Consider the following 18,431-nt stretch of genomic DNA (forward strand, 5'->3'; position numbering starts at 1 on the left):
TATAATAGATGAATTTAGTCCACAGGAATGACTGATTTCACATAGTTTGTCCATTTAGACCAGATCTTGAAGAAAGTTTCTCTTCGACCTTGAACAGAAAAGGATAACTTCTSCAGAATGTAAATGTCCTGTACAATGTTGACCCAATCATCCACTGTGGGTGCTTTGGGCTTTAGCCATTTTCTAGTGATTGTCTTTTTGCTTGCTACCAGAAGAACTAAAAGCAGTTTTTTATCATCCAGTGCCCAGTTATCAAGTGAAATGTTTCCTAAATATAGGGATTCACACGTACATGGGATCCTTTCAGTAAATATGTTATTAATGTGGGAACAAATTTGTTCCCAAAAAGCTTTAATCACCGGACAACCCCAGAAGATGTGGTGATGATTTGCTCCATTACTTCCACAGAGTCTCCAACATGTGTCTCCGCTGCCCTGGTGTTTCTTCTGAACTGGAGTTACAAAATATCGAACAGAGTTTTTCCAACTGAACAGCCGCCATGAATTGGAGCTTGAAGTCACCCAGTGTAATTTATTAATCTGTTCCCAGACTTCAGTAGAGATTGATAGRTTTCCTTCTTTTACCCACTTGTTTCTTATGTAGTCTGTGTCACCCTGTTTAGACAATAGAATACCATTGTACAATATGGAAATGAGTTTTTTGCATGAACCTGACTTCAACAAGGACATAAACACACTAAGAAGTCCTGGTTTGGCCGTTTCCCAATTGTCACAATATTTTGATTGAAATAGGACCTAACCTGTAGATATTTAAAAAAGTCATCCTTCTCCAACCCTTTAGAATTCTTAAGTTCCTCAAAACTCTGGAATACACCCTTCTCAGTAAATGTATAGTAGGAGGTTAGTCCTTTTTGGATCCATCCTCTGAATCTCCCATCAATCTTGTTTGGTTTAAAAGCTGAATCAAAGGCACACCATCTGAGTATTTTTATCTGGTTACCCAATTTACACATTTTAACAATCTTACTCCAAGAATCTAGCAAAAAAGTTATTTTTAATTAATCTCTCATTCCTTTTTGGCATTTGCAGTCTATATCAGGTTAGCTGATATAGACTGCTGTACAAAAGTACAGCTGGCCTTTAAAAACTAAACATTTTGATTTCTTCTTGTGTAATTGTTGCTGTAGGAGATCTGGAGTTGGACTGCCACCCTTTCCCTCACTGCATAATCAAGAACTTCCTGAGCAGCCAAAGCTTTGCAGAAAACCTGCAGAGAGAGCTGCTGGAGCTCAACTTCAACGAGAAATCAAACGATCTGTACAAATTCAAACAGGTGACCATCAAACCCTGGTTTATTTCTCCTAGTATGTGGTCAATTATTAATTATTTTGTTTATTTTCTTTAAGTCAGATGATCTGAAGAAGAGAAAAGAGCCACACATTGCAGCAATAAGGTAACAAATGCAATAAATCCAGATTGGTATGAAACATTTAAATGCTTTCTGTTAAGAAAAAAGCAGCACATTTTTGCCAAAAAAGCAAGACGTCCTGTTTCTGTTCATATGTGGGTTATTGTCTCACAGTGGAGGCGCTGATGTGACATTTAATGGGTGGTTAATCTCGTCTGCTCCTGCACCTGATCCAGAGCTTATCCCCGATACAAGACACACAAACCTACTTCTGCTGTAATCAATATTTTCTACCTGACAGAGCGGCCTCTTTTTAAACGCGTTACAGAGGCAGGGGCATTAATGACGGCTGAATTCAGCTCAAACTTCAGAGCAGACAAGAGGATTAACAGGAAAACATGCCTCTGCCTTTTCTGCTGTTCTACTTTTTCCAGATAATGTGACACAAATGTATAAAGTGTAACTAAATTAAAAGACTCTTTCATTTTTATACTGTTATTGTCTAACAGCAGAAAATCTTGTCATTAATTGAAGAGCAAACATTAATTCTAGTCAGTATAAAATAATTAAATTGAGGTAACATAAATGTTTTGACAATTGTTTTAATCTCTTTAAAATATATTGCAGTTGGATTTCTTTTACAATAAAAAAGCATCAAAACAAAACTCGGCCCACACCAAAGGAGCCATCTATATAAAAAAAAAAATAAAAAAAATAAATAAATGGGGCACCAGATATGTGAAAAAGACCAGATTAATAGAGCCAGTTCTTGAAATTTAAAAAATATTTTTATTTCTTAAAAAAAATTAATGATCACTCACCTGATTCTCATAACCCACAGTGTGGGAATCACTCCATCAGAGAACAAGCTTAAATTCAGTTATAAAGACCTCATATAAGTCATATTCAGTTTCTATAGATTCTTTCTGAAATTGTCTCAAAACAGTAAATTTTAATGTTTGTCATATTTCTGTTCACATTTCATCTATATTTGATAAAAGCATGACTTATTTTAAGCTTAATGTTCGCATTTGTTACTAAAAAAAGATTTATGTAACTAATATGATTCATTATTACGATTATTTATTCACAAACTACCTATTTATTAATTTATAGATCTTTGAATTTGTTGATTTAATGGTCGCGTCCACCAGGGGGCGCCAGAGATTGCTCACCTCTGATGTCGTCATAGGACCGTTTCTTGTGATAAATGGTGAAGGACATTGATGGCGCTTAGTGAAGGCAGTGTAATACCGTGACGATTTAAATAAGTTCAAATGAGCTGCAGACCGGCTAGTGTTGAGGCAGAGAACAGTAGTTATTGTAATAACTGTAATGAACATAAGAAAAGCCGAATATCATGTTTTATCTTAATGATTTAAAAAAGGATAAAGGAGTTATCCACCCAGGTATTCATTTATACTCCTGAAAAAAAGAGATAATGTATGTTGACAGGAATTTAAATATTGTTTATCTTTTCTGTACTATTTTGTCTTTTTTTGACATGTGTATGGACAGGTTAAATAAATTAAATACATCAATAAATCATAAAGCTTATTTATTGTAATTTTTTTCTACAACACTATTCACCTTCATTATTGATTTTCAAATGTTTCTGTTATGGTTTAAAATAGGTTTAATTCATTGATTGTGATTTTTAATCAAATGTATTGGATTAACTTTCATTTTTGAGTGAACTACGTTTAAAAAGCTGTACCAACATAGAAATGTGACATTCTTGTAACAGAGAGCTGTAATTCTGATTAAATAAAATATATAAAAGCTAAACGAATTGTCTCCGTTGACAAACATAAGGCACTGACTTTATAAGCTGGCACACCTGTTAATGCAATCCAGCCTTGGGGATTAAATGCTGCTATTAAATATACAGTAAGAGTTGCCCCCCTCTGTTTGTGATCATCTATAATTCATGTAGCAGCAAATGTCATGGCAGACTGTCGCGTGTGTTTGCTGTCTTTGAGTTTTATTATTGTGTTGAGTGTTTCTTCTTCTTCTTCTTCTTCAGGACGGCTCTGTTTGGGCGTTTCCGCTCCTGGCTCGGGGACGTGTTGGGGGTCGAGCTGGAGCCCACCGTGGATATTTCTAGTGCTAAATATGAGTATACAGGTGAGATTTAAACACTACCCCAGAGACTTGGAGGAAGTCGCTGCATTTGGTGACAGTAAATCGCGTTTTGTGTCATTTCAAGATGTTCTTTTGTGCCATGATGACGAGCTGGAGGGGAGGCGCGTGGCTTTCATTTTGTATCTTGTACCTCCGTGGCAGAGCAGCGACGGGGGCAGCCTCGATCTCTACTCGACAGACAGTAGGTACCTCACTCTGTGTGTGTGCGTGTGCGCGTGTGTGTGTGAAGCTGTATCGGTAACTGTCAACACTGTCATCAGGTAATTTCCAGCCAGAGAGTATCGTGAAGTCACTCGTACCGTGCTGGAACACCCTCATCCTGTTCGAAGTGTCTCCAGTGTCTTTTCACCAGGTCAGGATTTGGGTTTTTAACTCTCAGTGTGGGGTTGGTTTGAGCTGATTTAGTTTTTTTTCCTGCAGGTTTCTGAAGTTTTATCACAGGACAAGTGCCGTCTGTCTCTGAGCGGCTGGTTTCATGGACCCACTCTGGAGCGTCCTCCTCGTTTTAAAGAGCCGTCCATCCTCAAACATCCACACTTACCCAGAGATGTGAGTGCTTTAGGGGAAGAGAAATTAAAATCTCAGATTTGTACATACCAGATCTGATTTTTGATATTAATATTTTTTTTCTTGCTTACGTTTCTTTAAAAAAGAAATTCTAAATTGCAGAAAATATGTTCAAAAAGTGGGTTTTATTTCACTCACTCCTTCTGCGGGTTGTATGATCGAGTAAAAGGGCTAATTTGGATAGCATAGAAGAGCCAGACTCTATGACTAAAAAACATATCAAGATGTGTTTTCTGTCAGTGGATATCAATAATTATTGATTCATTTTTTAGTTTTAAATATGTGAAATATTGCTAAGCTGATGTAACCTTTCCCGTTTTGTCACTCCGCTTTATTTTTTCTATTTTTAAGCAGTTATGAGGCACAATAGTGAAAACTTAAACTGCTGCTGCTGCTCCAATTAACAGGTTGTTGCTAGGTAACTAAAGAGTGAGTTGCTAGGTAACCGAGAGTGAGTTGATTCCACCAACCTGTTTTAGTCAGCTTTGAGAGGTTGAGCAGCTAAAGCCGTTCCTCTGCCTACATCCCCCAGAATGCTGTGCAGCTCTGGACTGGAGTTCAGTAAAATTATTGAATATTCTTTTATCGTTTATTGATTAATGATTTTTTTAATCATCAAGTCTAGGTATGATTAGTACATACTACAGATGTAATTACTTTAGCTTTTTCCCTTGCTTGAAATCCTTTAAAATATTTAAATTTAATCAATTAGGCATTATGTTTTATATGTTCAACATTATTGACATTGGGTGATTTTTATGTTGTTAATTTGTGTTTGTTCTCAGGTTTATAGGGTGTTTGTAAGAGAGATTTAAAATCAAAAAATTTCGTTATATTTTAATTTACCTTGTCTCTGCTGTAAAATACAGAATATTATCAACAGGACATTATTAACTGTAAAAAATTAAATTAAATCATATAATCGTGAACTGAAACTGTTTTTTAGTTCATTTGTATTGATTTTAATTCCAAAGTGTGCAGCTGGAAAACTAAAACTTACCTTAAAAATGCTTGAAAGTGCTTAAATTAGTCTGTTTAGAAAACTTGATAAACTCATTTGAGAACTGTATGTTATATTTACTCAAGTTGTTTAAAAATTCATTTGGTCTGAATCAGTTAAATGTGACAAAAAAAAAAAGTAAAAACGGGGAGTCAGTAAGCAGGTAATGCAGCCCATTAGTTGTGTAACGTAGAGCTTGCTTTTGCTCCTGACAGGAGACTGTGCTGTTTGAGTGGGTCAATCCTCTGTACCTGGATATTTCCTACCAAGAGCAGATCCAAACCGAGTTTGAAGACAGCTCTGAAATTCAGCTCAAAGATTTTCTAAAGGTAACAGCTCTGCCTTCAACTTCACTTCCCGTATCCAGGTATTCCTCCAGGTTTATTGACAGATTATTTCCTCAGGAGGAGAAGTTCAGGGAAGTGAGTGAAGCTCTGCGACAGTCTGACATTCGGTGGATGAAGAGAGGTCCACCCAACAAAAGGTTGATGACGTCGGCCAGCTCTGAGGTTTCACATTTAGCGGATTCTCATGCTGAATGTTGTTTTAGGTGTTACGAATCAGCCTCTGTTGACTCCCTGCCGGAGTGCGTGAGTGTGTGCTGGGAGCTGCTTCGCTCAGAGGCCTTCTTCCTCCTCCTCTCCAACTTCACCGGCCTCCGGCTGCACTACCTGTGTCCGGCAGATGAGGAGGACGAAGAGGGAGAGACGAAGGACGACAAAGAGGAGGGGGAGGTTGCAGGAACGTCAGCAGAATCGCCATCATCGTCATCATCATCATCAAAGGCAGGCACTGACAAAGGAGGGAAAAGTATGTGAAAATGTTGGTTGAAATTAGGACTGCAACTAACAATTATTTAGATTAATAAAAAAACTGGCAAATTCTGCAGATTTTTTTATTTAACCACGCAAGCCTACAATACACAGTATTAAAAATACATTGCATTGTAACCCGTTTTTAATGTATTTCTAATATATTTCTGGTTTATTTTAAATCAGAGATTAAACCTTTTTTTTGCCTTTACTTTACTTGATCATATGTAGCAAAGGACCCATCTGTGTGTGTGTGTATGTGTGTGTGTGTGTGTGTATATATATATATATATATATATATATATATATAACATAAACATTGAAAAGCTCAGTTCTTTCTTCTTGACTGAGATTTAAATTTTTACAGATTTTAAATCGGCTTAAGGTAAAACTATACCACTTGGGGAGATCTGGGTAGAACAGACCAAGGTTTATTATTATCTTAAATGCAAACTATATGTATTATGTAACCCTTCCCTGTTCATCTCAGGTGCAGTAGGTTGACTTCACGACAGACACATTCAGGTTCTCTGCATTTATTCTAAGAAAAGAGTAAATTGAGTTGGTGGTTATCATCAGTCCAGCAGCTTCTGTCCCATTATGTTAAAGAAAATATAATAAATAACCCAGAACAAACCACAAAGCAATATCTCCCAATGAGCAGTTAGCAGCAGTTAGCATTTATAGCAAAATTGGGCAACATTAACAATAACATTTAGAAACAAACACAAAACATAACAAATTTACTCAGATTTCATCTGAGAAATTTGTACACTATCAAATTTATCCAATATATATTTTAAAATATAATATAAAGTAAACACAGAGCTGATTCTAATACTACCACAGTTACCGATGGCAACAGAAAAAGGGGGAGGAGCTGTCAGTTACAGGTTACTATGGTAACCACCAACCGGAAGAGCAGCGCACAGAACTTAAAACACCAAAAAAATGTCTGGAGAACCAACTTACTGACTGAACAAAATTAATTCAAATAATTACATTTTGACAAACTTCACATTTAAAAACTTTGTTTTTAAGTTAAGTTTTGGCTTAATTGCTGCTCTAAATGTGCTGATCTTTCAGCAAAATTGCCGTTTTGTGAGTCTGTATTCTCCTCTTGAAGATTAATCGATCACTAAATTAGTTGAGGATTGTTTCACGTATCAGTTAATCATGATTAATCCGGTTAATCACTTCAGCTGTAGTTGAAACGTTTGCTCAGTCACAGGTTTGTTCTTGTGGTCTGATCTTCTTCAGAACTGAGCTCGCCTGTGTGTTGTGGAGAAGTGCGTCGCTGGTCTCATGGCGGTTACACTCTGTTGCATGATGCTGAGGCTGCACAGGCGGAGTACGCTCTGGACCTCATCCTGCCGTTTGACTGTGCAGGTGAAACCCAAACACACGTACACAGTAAACTGACCCTTAAGTTTTCACTGTAATACTCACAGAATGAATGTCTCACAGACTGGGAGGCAGAGTTTGGGGGTATCACGTGTTATGTTGCCAACGAAGAAGATGAGGAGGTGAGTGTCGACGGGTCTAAAGGCAAATATTTGCACAGCACATCTGTGAATATCATTAGTGTATTATTTTTCAGCTTCTCACTGTGTATCCAGAGGACAACTCCCTCGCTCTCGTCTACAGGGACAAAGAAACCCTCAAATTTGTCAAGCATGTCAATCACAAAAGCTCCCATGTGGACAGTTCCACCTGCAGAGAGTTTTATGACTTCTCTTTTGTCTACTATGAATAAACATATTTTTGTCACTGTGTATGCTGGAGTTTTTCCCCCCATAAATATTGTGCTAGGCATTGAAAGATGGACGTTAATATTTATGTTGAACTTCATATTTTAGAAATATAGTATGAATATAAATTGTATTGGTAAATATCTAATTTAAAAATATTTTTAGACAGTCAAAATAGAAATAATTGTATTAACATCCTAAACTTGCCCAAATCTGTTGGTAAGTGATCCAGAAAGAAACCCAAACATATAAATAACTTTTTTAAAAATTATTATTCAAAATGGTTTCCAACTTCTCGTGTAGCAGAGTGACAGATTTTGCCACAAATTTATATTTAGCCCCTTTCGCCTACTTTCCCTAAGTAAAAGCCAACATTTGGCTTGAGTTGTGTGGAGAAGCTTAAAGCAGGTTTGGGTTATGTAGAGTTGAAAGTCATAGGTTACGGAAATCAATGAAGCCTGCGGTACAAACTGCACAGACTCGTAGTTCAACAAGATAATTGATAGTTGTACATTTGGCCCAACTACATAACCATATGTATGGTGGAAAACAAACACTGCAGATCACCTTGAATTCATAATGTCTACAGGAAAACATGGTAGTGGCACCTTCATGCTGTGAGACAGGAAAGCTGGATGAAGCAAAAATATTGGAGGTTGTAAATGACTAAAGGTTCACCCGTCAAGCAGAACAACACTAAACATCAGGTCAGAGCTACAATGAAAGGGGTTGCAAAGAAACGGGGGCACTGACATTTAACTTTATTGTAAATTGACAAAATACGAAAGACTTCAAGTACTTTTGTGAGGCGCTGTTGGAAATTAATATAATCCTCTTCATATGATTGAGCCAATATGTCTACCTTTGCTTCAGGAGTTTGTACAAGCTTCTGAATTTCTAAATGCGAGCCATTAAACAACACCTTCTTAAGTTGACAAGATAATGATGCAAAATATTCCACACCAACAAAACCAGGGCAAAGTGAAACAGTTGTTTTTTCCAAAAAGAAACTACTAAAATATATTAAATTGATTATCTTGATTAAAAAATATGGATTCCAGTAAATTAATAAAACCCCAAAGGTTATGCCTGGACTGTACAACTCTTTCCTTTGGTAAACAAATCGGACAGACAGGATGTAAGTGAAAGTTACAATGAAGCAGCATTTTAGCTCATTGTGTTCTATGACACAAAACATGATCAAGCTAACAATTTTAACTATCTGCTATTGTATTTTTGCTCGTATTTAAAAGATTCTGCTTTAGTTGTTTTATATAACTATTAAATAATAAATGCTGACTGATTAGTTTACTTGGTGTTTTGTCCTACATTAACTGGAGGGCGGACCGCCTTCTTCCTGTTGGCCACCGATTTTTTCTTCAACACCCATGCCGGGTTTAACCAATCACAGGCAAGCTTGCTTCCGCTCAGCCAATGAGAGGCCAGGAAGTCAGTTCTATGTCAAACAGTAATTTGTCAGGAGGAAGCACTGCCGAACAACATAAAAGTTTTTTTTCTTTTGAGGTAAGTTTGTCCCCACAATAAGTTTTACCTAACGACGTATCAGAGGAAGAGTTACTTAGAAGTTCCTCGAGTTTGTTTTTGTGTGTTTAAACTGCGCAGCAATAATTTAAAACGGTGAGATTTTTTTTTGTTACTGTGCGTAAGGTCTACTACTAGCATCTCCACTACAACGACGTCAACACAATGTTACAGAAACATAAAACTCAGTTTCTATCTCAGTCTGCATGCAATTAACGACACGGATCAATTACTGATAAATAGTTACAATTTTTAACAAGTAACTAACTTTTATTGTAACTTAAATCACCTGTAGCTTTGGGTCCGCTGGTCTAGCTCACTGTTAAGAAGCCTGTTTGTTGGTTAATCAAATACATTAACTATGCATACAAGTTGTTTTGCAACAGCAATATGAGAAAGTAATATTGCTTTTCTAAAACACATTCTAAAACATGTGTGTTCATGTAAAAGCTTATGGAGTTAGCAGTAAAAACTATAATTCAATGATTAGTGTTGTTAACGTATTTATAGATATATTATTAATGAAAGACATTGTGTTCCTTACAAGTAAAAAAAAAATACACCTTCACATTTCTCGCAGTACACCCACAAACATTAATACGTTGAATTGTGACTTGATGTGACTGAAAAACCTAAAGTACAGCCAGGGGCGGATCTAGAAAAATATCTATGGGGTGGCAAGAGGGGGGCAGGGATTTTTTCAGGGGTGGCAGCATATACCTATATATCTATATCTATATCTCTCTATATAGATATAGATATATATATAGGGTTGAATTAACCGCTAAACATTGCGTCGTTTTTTCAGATTCTTTGCGTAAGTGTGGTATTTTCCTGACCATCGATATTCCTGACTCAATGGACAGCAATGGCGCATGTGTGGCGCACGATAAGTCACGTAATGTCCAGTCCAGTAATATATCCATCAATGCTGCTGCCTCGCGCTCTGTCCTTCTCTCGCACTTCCCGCTACTTAGCAGTGGGTGTCAGGTTATATTGTGTTGCGTTCAATGTTATCGGAAAAAAGAGATTCATGCGCTTAATGTCCGATTTGCCATAACTATTTATTGAATTCATAGTCGCCAGATGGGGTGGCAACAGGGGTGGCAAGGCTCTCATTTGGGGTGGCAACTGTCACCACATGCCACCCCAGTAGATCCGCCCCTGAGTTCAGCCTAACTCTGACATAAAAAAAAAATCTACATTTGACAAATTAAATTATAAAACGTGTTTGTGCATGTGTATTTCTGACCCCCTTTATTATTGTTAAAGAAGAAAAGCATCCCTGCCAGCATGTTTCACGTCGGCATGATGTGTTTTGGTTGATTTAGTTTCCATCGCTACATTCATCAAGTTTAGTTTTGGTTTCATCTGACCAGAGCATCTTTCTCCAAATTGTGTTGTGAATGCTTAATATATATTATAATACATATTATAATATATATATTCTCACCTGAGTGCTGGCTGCCTTTCTAAACAATCGCCTCTTCTACAGGCCAGCCAGTTTTAGTGGATTATTATGTCTTGGTAGTTTGTAGCTGTTTCCATCGTTAGATGATTGATTGAATAGAAATGTTAAAATCTTGGGATAATAGCTGCACAATTTATTGCAAATTTACCATTTATACTCAGCCTCCATATAATAAAAAACTGCATGCACTGCACTAACGATGAGCTAAAGATACTACAGATTCATGCTCCTAATTCTAATGTTACATTTTGTTGTGTTAGTCTGTTAATGCAACAAAAATTGTTTGAGGTCATCATGTTGTCAATATAAAAAAGTTTTTTTTCTTTTTTGCTAAAAAAAAATCAGATGTAGCCAAATCAGCGTTTACAATAAAATACTGAGACAGAAATAATGAATTAAATTATTTTTCATTAACTGGACAGATTACTCACTATCTGGGGTTTGCAATTATTAACTCAAAGCAGAAAGACATTAACCTTTATAGAAAAGCATATTTTAAATTTACATTTTTTTGCAACTTTCTCCATGATCCTGTTTGTTCACTAATGTTCTCTAACAAACCTCTGAGTCCTTCACAAAACCTTTTCAGATTTTTATTTGCAGAATATATTTTAACCTTTTTCTTATTTTTCTTTGACGTTTTGCAGTTTTTTAAGGGGAGTTGTAGTTCAGTGCCACCTCTGCACTGACCCTAAGGTTGGGTTAATGTCAAATCTGGAATAATTGGGTGGAAAACCCCCAGATTTATAAAGTTTAGTAAGAAAATCTGGGAGAAGATGAGATGCGGGGCACTCTGGTATCCAGAAACCCTGAAGTGAAAACTGAAGAGCACATTAATTATTAATTAGATAATTCACTCATCTACTCACTTCCTGGCTTGTGCCACTGGGATATTTACTTTGACTGGGAGGTTCAGTTAAAGGGCCAGTTGACTGATGGCAGAACGAGCTGTGAGGATTTTCAGGTTTAGAACTGGTTCACTCTGAAATTATAATGTCAGACTATACCGTGTTTAAAATATGACAGAGGTAAAGTGTGTTTTTATTGATTATATAAGACAAACTTCCACTTTTACATAATTTCTACATGTAGGTTTTAACGAGGGCAGAAAAGCTTTTTCTCAATATTTATCTGGACTGTTATTACGATACAAACAATGTACCGGGGCAGTGGAATCACGTTTTGCAGTACAATTGTGATAATAAGCGTGACGATAACTATTTATTGCATCTTTTTAAAATGTGTGTCACAGCAATTATAGTCCCACAAGTACAAATAATGTTCCTGAAAAACATTCCCATATGCAGTGTGCTTCTTTAGTCACATAAGGAAGTGGGATATTCATCACACAGTAACTATATTTTAAAATTTATTGGTGTTTATTGACACTTTCATTGAACAAACAGTGGAAAATGTATTAAGCTATCAAACCTGACAATAAGGGCGTTTTTAAAAAAAAATAACATTCATTGGAGTTTATTGTGACAACAATAAATCAAAATTCTTAGAAATTTATCACAATGAGTGATAAACGGTATGTTGAATGCCCATAAATAAAAATAAAGATTAAAGTGATGGAAAGAAGCCATTTTAAAGCTTTTACCCTGAAATACAGGAAAATATTGATATTACTATAGTAATAAGGTAAGGATGCAGCTAACAATTAATTTAGTAATCGATTTATTCTGTCGATTAATTGGCACATCCTCCAGATTTCTTATTTAATAACCACTTAATCCTCTTTATAGAATATTAGAAGTACATAAAAATGAAAATAAACAATTTAATTCCTTTTAAAATAAGAAAATAATTTTATTTCCTAAAATGCAATAAAAATTTACGCTTGTTCATTTGTAGTAAAGGTTGCATTTATACATATGAAGGTTTTTCATCTTAAATGCAAAATATATATATATTTTTAGACAGTTTTGGCTCAATTCCTCTTTGTTCTTTCAGCAAGTCACCGTTATTATTCTCTATTCTCCAGTTAATGATTAATAGATTGCTAAAATAGTTGATAATTTCAATTATCGTTTCAGCCCTACAATGAAGAATTAAATAGTTATAAATTTAACAGTAAACACTTACAGCTCTGGAAAAAGTTAAGAGACCGCTGGAGGAATCTTTGGTTATTCTACCAAATACTGATTTCTGAACTCTTCCTGAGGTAAAACATTAGTTTTGTTGTTTCTAGATGAATATAAACTTGTTTTCTTTGCATCATTTGAGGTCTGAAAGCGCTGCATCTTTTTCGTTATTTTGACCATTTCTCTTTTTCTGCAAATAAATGCTAAAGTTTTGCTTGGAATTTCAGAGACACGTTGTCAGTAGTTCATGGAATAAAAGAACAATGTTCATTTTATTGAAACATTTACCTATAAAAAGTAAAACCGATCTCCTAAGGTCTCTTAATTTTTTCCAGAGCTGCCTATTTAGCTGCCAAATATGACTTTCCCTCATTAATTACCTGGAACAATAAGTTGTGTGTTAGAAGCAGTGATTGCTGCTCCGGTTCCCTCTGCTGTCTGAGGAAGCTCAGGAGTGATTACAGCTGTCTGAATGCCACCTGCTCTGTTAGATCACTAAACACTGTGTGCTCCATGTAGCGCCTCCAAACCTCAACACAACTATAACAACAACACTAATGGAAAAATGCACACTGGCAGGAGTCCAACCGGTCTCCAGGGGCTCGGTTCGCTTCTGCATACAGAGAAAGAAAAAGAGAGAGACGGAGGGAGCGCTTGATTAGACAATGCCCTGCAGATGCTCTAATTAACCTCACCTGGCACGAATCCCTGAGCTAGTCCCCTCACCTCCTCCTGCAGTGGAGCAAAAACCACACCTCACTACTGCACCGTGGTGCCAGTGTTTGCCTGCTCAGAGTGATTTATTACATATCACATGCTTAAAGGAGCAGGTTACTGCTAAAGGTGGCTCCAATAAGTCTGTATGGTTGACGTCTTTGACTGTGACTTTCTCTTTTAGAACATTTCATATTAAGTATACACAAGAAAGTGTTTTCCAGCTGGGATCTGTTCTTCTGATGGTTTCTCCCACCTGAGTTGTGGATCTCTGCAGCTGCTCCACAGTTACAAGCTTCATAGCTACTTTTTCTGATTACTTGTCTGGCCTGGGTCACCTTAAGTCACCTTTTTCAGTGACTTCTGTAGTAAATTTCTTTCACTGGATTTCATTTATGGGTGTCAGAGTAAAGTATGGTGAACAAAAGCATTATTGGGTCAAGATTGAACTATCTGTTTATAGACTCTATTGTATTTTTGCATGAAGCTGTGCTAAGTTGTGACCAGTTCATTTTTAAAGAAGATCTATTTTGCAAAATTCACAATTTGCACCTTTTTGTCCTTAGGTACTGTCGCTACTGCTTCCAAAAACAGCCCAATCCCTTAAAAAAAAACGCCCAGACATTTTTTGGCAATAAGTTAATGTTTTTTGGTGTCTGGAAAATTAGTTGTTTCAAAATCCTCCCGATTGTTGCATCACTATCCACTGCCACTGTGTTGTTAACCAAAATAGCTGTGCTATTTTTGGTTTCTGTACAAATGGCTGCTAGAAAAGACAAGTGTTTTGTTGTTGATTTAACATTTAGAAACCACTTGCTGCATTTTTGTTTGTTGTGCAGGAGGCTCATTTCTGCTTTTCAAAGATGTACAGTTCTATAATTGTGCATCTGTTTGTAGCCATTTCTGCTTGTGAGTGTAAACGTTGAGTTGGGGGCGTGGCCAGCAGCAGCTTGTTAGGATTTAAAGTGACAAGAGGCCCTAAAGCGGCTCATTCTGAAGTAGCCAGAATTAACCAGTCTGAAGTCTCATTACCTAAGAATGATTTTGTAATGAACATGTTTAGTATAGGCCATAGACTAAACAACTTATTCAAGGAAGAATAATAAGCCTTTTAAGCCTTTTTAGGGGACTTTGTCATGTCATGTTTTTTATCTTCTGCTACAAAAGTTTGAAGCTGTGCTATTTTTAAAAATCCCACCTGCTGTGTTTTTTTTTTGTTTTTTTTTAAGTCATGTTGGAAAAATGCAGCCACCTAACCCCTAGGGAACCTAAGGTCACTGTTGCTCTCCTCCGCAGCAACGCCAGGTGACAGGCAGGTCGGCATCAGTGCTAACCGAGGTCAGCCCACTTGCAGTGGGGGGTTGAGTTGCTGCCTTCAGCAACCGTCCTTTCGTGATTTTCTATTTCTCTCTTTGTGATAACGTGGGAAATGCTAATGCAACTTAGTGTTCAGTTTTCTTTTAGAAAGGCCAGAGCTCTGCAGAATATTTGAGCTCTCACACACCCAGCTGTTGGCAAAACATGCAGACTGGAGTCCAGTTTCCTCCTGAAGACGTCCAGCTTGTATCTGAGGCACAGCCGTGTCCTTCACCTCCCTGGAAAGCTCCTGTTTCAATGTTGCAATACCAAACAAGCTAAACGCAGTGTAGCATGTAGGTTGATAAAATCAGCCTTTTCAAGATTCAAGCAACTGCGGTTCTCTGCCTTCCTGAATGTAGGAAATGTTTATTTCCCTTTATTTTCTTTCCTACACTGCAAAAACAAAATCTTACCAAGTATTTTTTGGCTAAATTTTAGTGAAAATATCTTGGTGTACTTAAAATAAGACAGTAATTAACTTACAAGTAACTTTTCAGCAGTATATGGTTTTTAAGTCAGTAGTTCCTTAATATTGATGAAAAAGTACTAGCTGTGAGTGAAGTAGCCTCTCAGTGGAACTAGACATTTTAATGTTGATTTAACTAATTTTCCATATTTTCCAAATTAAGAAAATCAGGGCCGATTTCCTTAATTTTGGGAATCAGTCCTGATTTCTTTAATTTTGGGAGATTGGTGATTGACTGATTATACCATATTCAGGACATCACCTGAGTTATAAAACATATAATGTTATCTACATATAATGTATATTATATGTAGATAACCACGTATAATGGTTATCTACATTATATCTGGATATAATGTACATAATGTTATCTACTACACTATATATGTAGATAATAATATATAATGGTTGTCTAGTATTATAGGTGGTAATATGTAATATTGTTCCACTTGCAGATTATTTGAGTTTTGTAGTAACTAGTAGGGCTGTGTAATAATATCGATTTTGCAATATATATCAATACGTTCTTTCCTAGAAAAAAATCGATATTCATCCGTAAGTATCGTAACATCCACCTGTCACCTTGCTCACTCACTGCTTGCTTCGCCGGGAGAGTGATTAGGTCATCAGGATTAGAGTGATTCCTTCAGATGTTAAGTGTCAAGGTTAAAAWGGTATCAAACTATTCAGAGCAGGGTACTTGGTGCACTTTATTTACTTTACAAATGCATGTAAACATTTGTAAATGCTTACATGCATTTACAGTTTGTACTGTTTCAATTAAAAGAAACATGTTTTCTCACCACTTCTTTGATTCATTTTGTCCAGCTGTTGACTTTAAGTCTGTGTCCATGTCCAACCAGAGCCAGGTATTGTGTAGTTGGTGCTTTTAATCAGTTTTGAGTTAAATTGATTCAATCCAACTCTATAACAGTCACAAAATGTCACCAAAATAACTCTATCCCTCTAAAATCTTTCAGAAAATTGCAATGGTGTATTGAATTGTATCATTTGCTGAATATCGCAATATCTATTGTATCATGAGCAGAATATTGTGTATCGTATTGTATTGTATCGTGAGATTATTGTTATCACTACAGCCCTAGTAACTAGTTACACATACTCGGTTACATCTACTTGAGTAAGTTTTTTTAAAAGCTGTACCTTTAGGAGTGTTTTTCTATGCTGTACTTTCTACTTTTACTTGAGTAATTTTACTATGAAGTATCTCTACTCTTACTTGAGTAAAATTTCTGGATTTCTGACTCACTGAATAAAAAATGTTTTAACCAAAAATTCACCAGATTCAGAGACACACACCTGCAGTTTTTGCTAAAGTTTTATAAGATATTTCTTGAAAGAAACTGATTTTCAAAAAATAATTTTTGTCACTTTTATGAATTATTGTCATTTTTGTCCTTAAAATGGCAAAAATTTCCACTGAACTTCATATTTTGATCCATCTTACGTCATTTTTAAATAGTGAATGATTGATAGTACTGAGTAACTACTCAGTACTTGAGTAGACTTTTTACCAAATACTTTATACTCTTACTTGAGTAATTTCTTGGATGGCTACTTGTAGTAGTGCTACTCTTACTTTAGCTCTGTTCACATATATCTTGTACTTCCTCCTCAATATTAAGGAGTTATTCACTTAAAATAAGCTCCCATATCTTATTGTAAGTTAGTTTTGTCTCATTTCAAGTGTAATAAGATATTTGAACTTGAATATGAGGAAAAATATTTGGTAAGATTTCATGTTTCTTCAGCGAAAGATGAGTTTTCAGTCCATCCCACTGCAGACGGTTATTACACCCCATCAGAAAGCTTGATTGCTAATTTGTGAAAGTCTTCCCGGGTGAATCAAACATTTTTGCCGTCGGATTGTCGGATGATCTGTCCAGGGAATCCTAGAGGTAGCCTTTTGGCAGCGAAAGATAAGCGATACGTTTTAAGCTCCCAGCGGTCGTGTAATCCTCATGCAGCTCATGCAGCTGCTGAACTAATCTCGCAGTTTACTTTCAGAGTAGATAGGATCACATAAAACTGCACACTGGCTAAGTTGCTAGACATTCTCCCAGATCTGGTTGCCAAGCATGCAGCATATTAGTGAAACATGAGGAAATGCATTATAATCCAGCTCAGAGGTTGCAGCTTCATGCAGACGGCACTGAGGGAGAGAGAGTTTGCAGTCTGCAGTGGTTTACCCCGGGTACAGGAGTTAGACGTTGGAGGCTGGGGGAGGGGAGCAATGAGATTATGAGTGTTTTTATGTAATGAGGGTTTTCAAAGGAGGCGGGGGTAAACAGAAAAGTTCAGGTGGGCCGGGTTCACAGCTGTTGGGTCCTAAGAGAGCAGTGGCATTTATTTTAGGTAGAGTTATGTGACGCGATTCTCTGTCTTCAGAGGAAGAAATTAAAGAGGTATTAATTTAATGCTGATCACTGTGCAGCTTCTGAATCTCATCTGATAAAATTCACACAGCCAAACGATGAATTGATGACATAAAATACCAGTGTAATTGGGTTATTACACTGGTAATGCACCAGTAAGACGTCCTCTCCCAGCTCAATAAATGCATCAGAACTTAAAGTCCTGCTTTCTTCAGACTGAAAATACATCAACATATTTTTGATTGACACAATATGCATCAGATCAGCTTTTAATGAATCAATATTATCCTGTTTTGTTATTTTTTTACAATATTTTTATGATTTGGTTTGATTCCTATAAAGTTTATAAAAGAATAAGACATATTTTTATTATTTTTCACGTATAATCCAGAATAATTTTCTAACTCTTATTTTAAAATTACCTCTACCAAAAGTAAAGTTTATAAACACATCTTTTATTACCAGTTTTAGTTCAATTTCATTTCTGAATTAAAATTTACTCCAATGAGTTTGTAACTGTTGTCATTCTTTGAAAGAAAATAGTCCAGAATTATACTGGCAGGTCATACCTGAAAAAAAAAAAGAGGAATTGATCAGGCAGTGAGAAGCTGACTGGTATTTCTCTAATTAGCATAAATTTATCGATTTGTTTAGCGTTTCATCTGATGGATTATTTAGTAGCTTCGATTTCTGTGAAAATTCAACGCAATTATTCCATGAAATCTGCTAATGCTGCTCTTGTTGTTATATATA

General features: G+C 36.2%; 2 protein-coding genes across 2 annotated transcripts in view; both read left to right on the top strand.

The window, feature by feature from the left end:
- Positions 1-7,667, top strand: part of ogfod1 (2-oxoglutarate and iron-dependent oxygenase domain containing 1) — an 11,904-nt gene extending 4,237 nt beyond the window's left edge. Inside the window, exons 2-13 of the mRNA XM_008405413.2 lie at positions 1,148-1,293; positions 1,367-1,413; positions 3,395-3,495; positions 3,578-3,694; positions 3,774-3,865; positions 3,934-4,062; positions 5,296-5,409; positions 5,485-5,564; positions 5,631-5,890; positions 7,153-7,281; positions 7,360-7,418; positions 7,493-7,667. Coding sequence (XP_008403635.1) covers positions 1,148-1,293; positions 1,367-1,413; positions 3,395-3,495; positions 3,578-3,694; positions 3,774-3,865; positions 3,934-4,062; positions 5,296-5,409; positions 5,485-5,564; positions 5,631-5,890; positions 7,153-7,281; positions 7,360-7,418; positions 7,493-7,648 — 1,430 coding nt within the window. The 3' untranslated portion in view covers positions 7,649-7,667. The remainder of the gene's footprint in view (positions 1-1,147; positions 1,294-1,366; positions 1,414-3,394; positions 3,496-3,577; positions 3,695-3,773; positions 3,866-3,933; positions 4,063-5,295; positions 5,410-5,484; positions 5,565-5,630; positions 5,891-7,152; positions 7,282-7,359; positions 7,419-7,492) is intronic.
- A 1,410-nt stretch (positions 7,668-9,077) lies between these two features.
- Positions 9,078-18,431, top strand: part of tradd (tnfrsf1a-associated via death domain) — a 14,805-nt gene continuing 5,451 nt past the window's right edge. Inside the window, exon 1 of the mRNA XM_008405414.1 lies at positions 9,078-9,167. Coding sequence (XP_008403636.1) covers positions 9,078-9,167 — 90 coding nt within the window. The remainder of the gene's footprint in view (positions 9,168-18,431) is intronic.

This window comes from Poecilia reticulata, linkage group LG3 (genome assembly GCF_000633615.1).
Source record: "Poecilia reticulata strain Guanapo linkage group LG3, Guppy_female_1.0+MT, whole genome shotgun sequence".
NCBI lineage: Eukaryota > Metazoa > Chordata > Actinopteri > Cyprinodontiformes > Poeciliidae > Poecilia > Poecilia reticulata.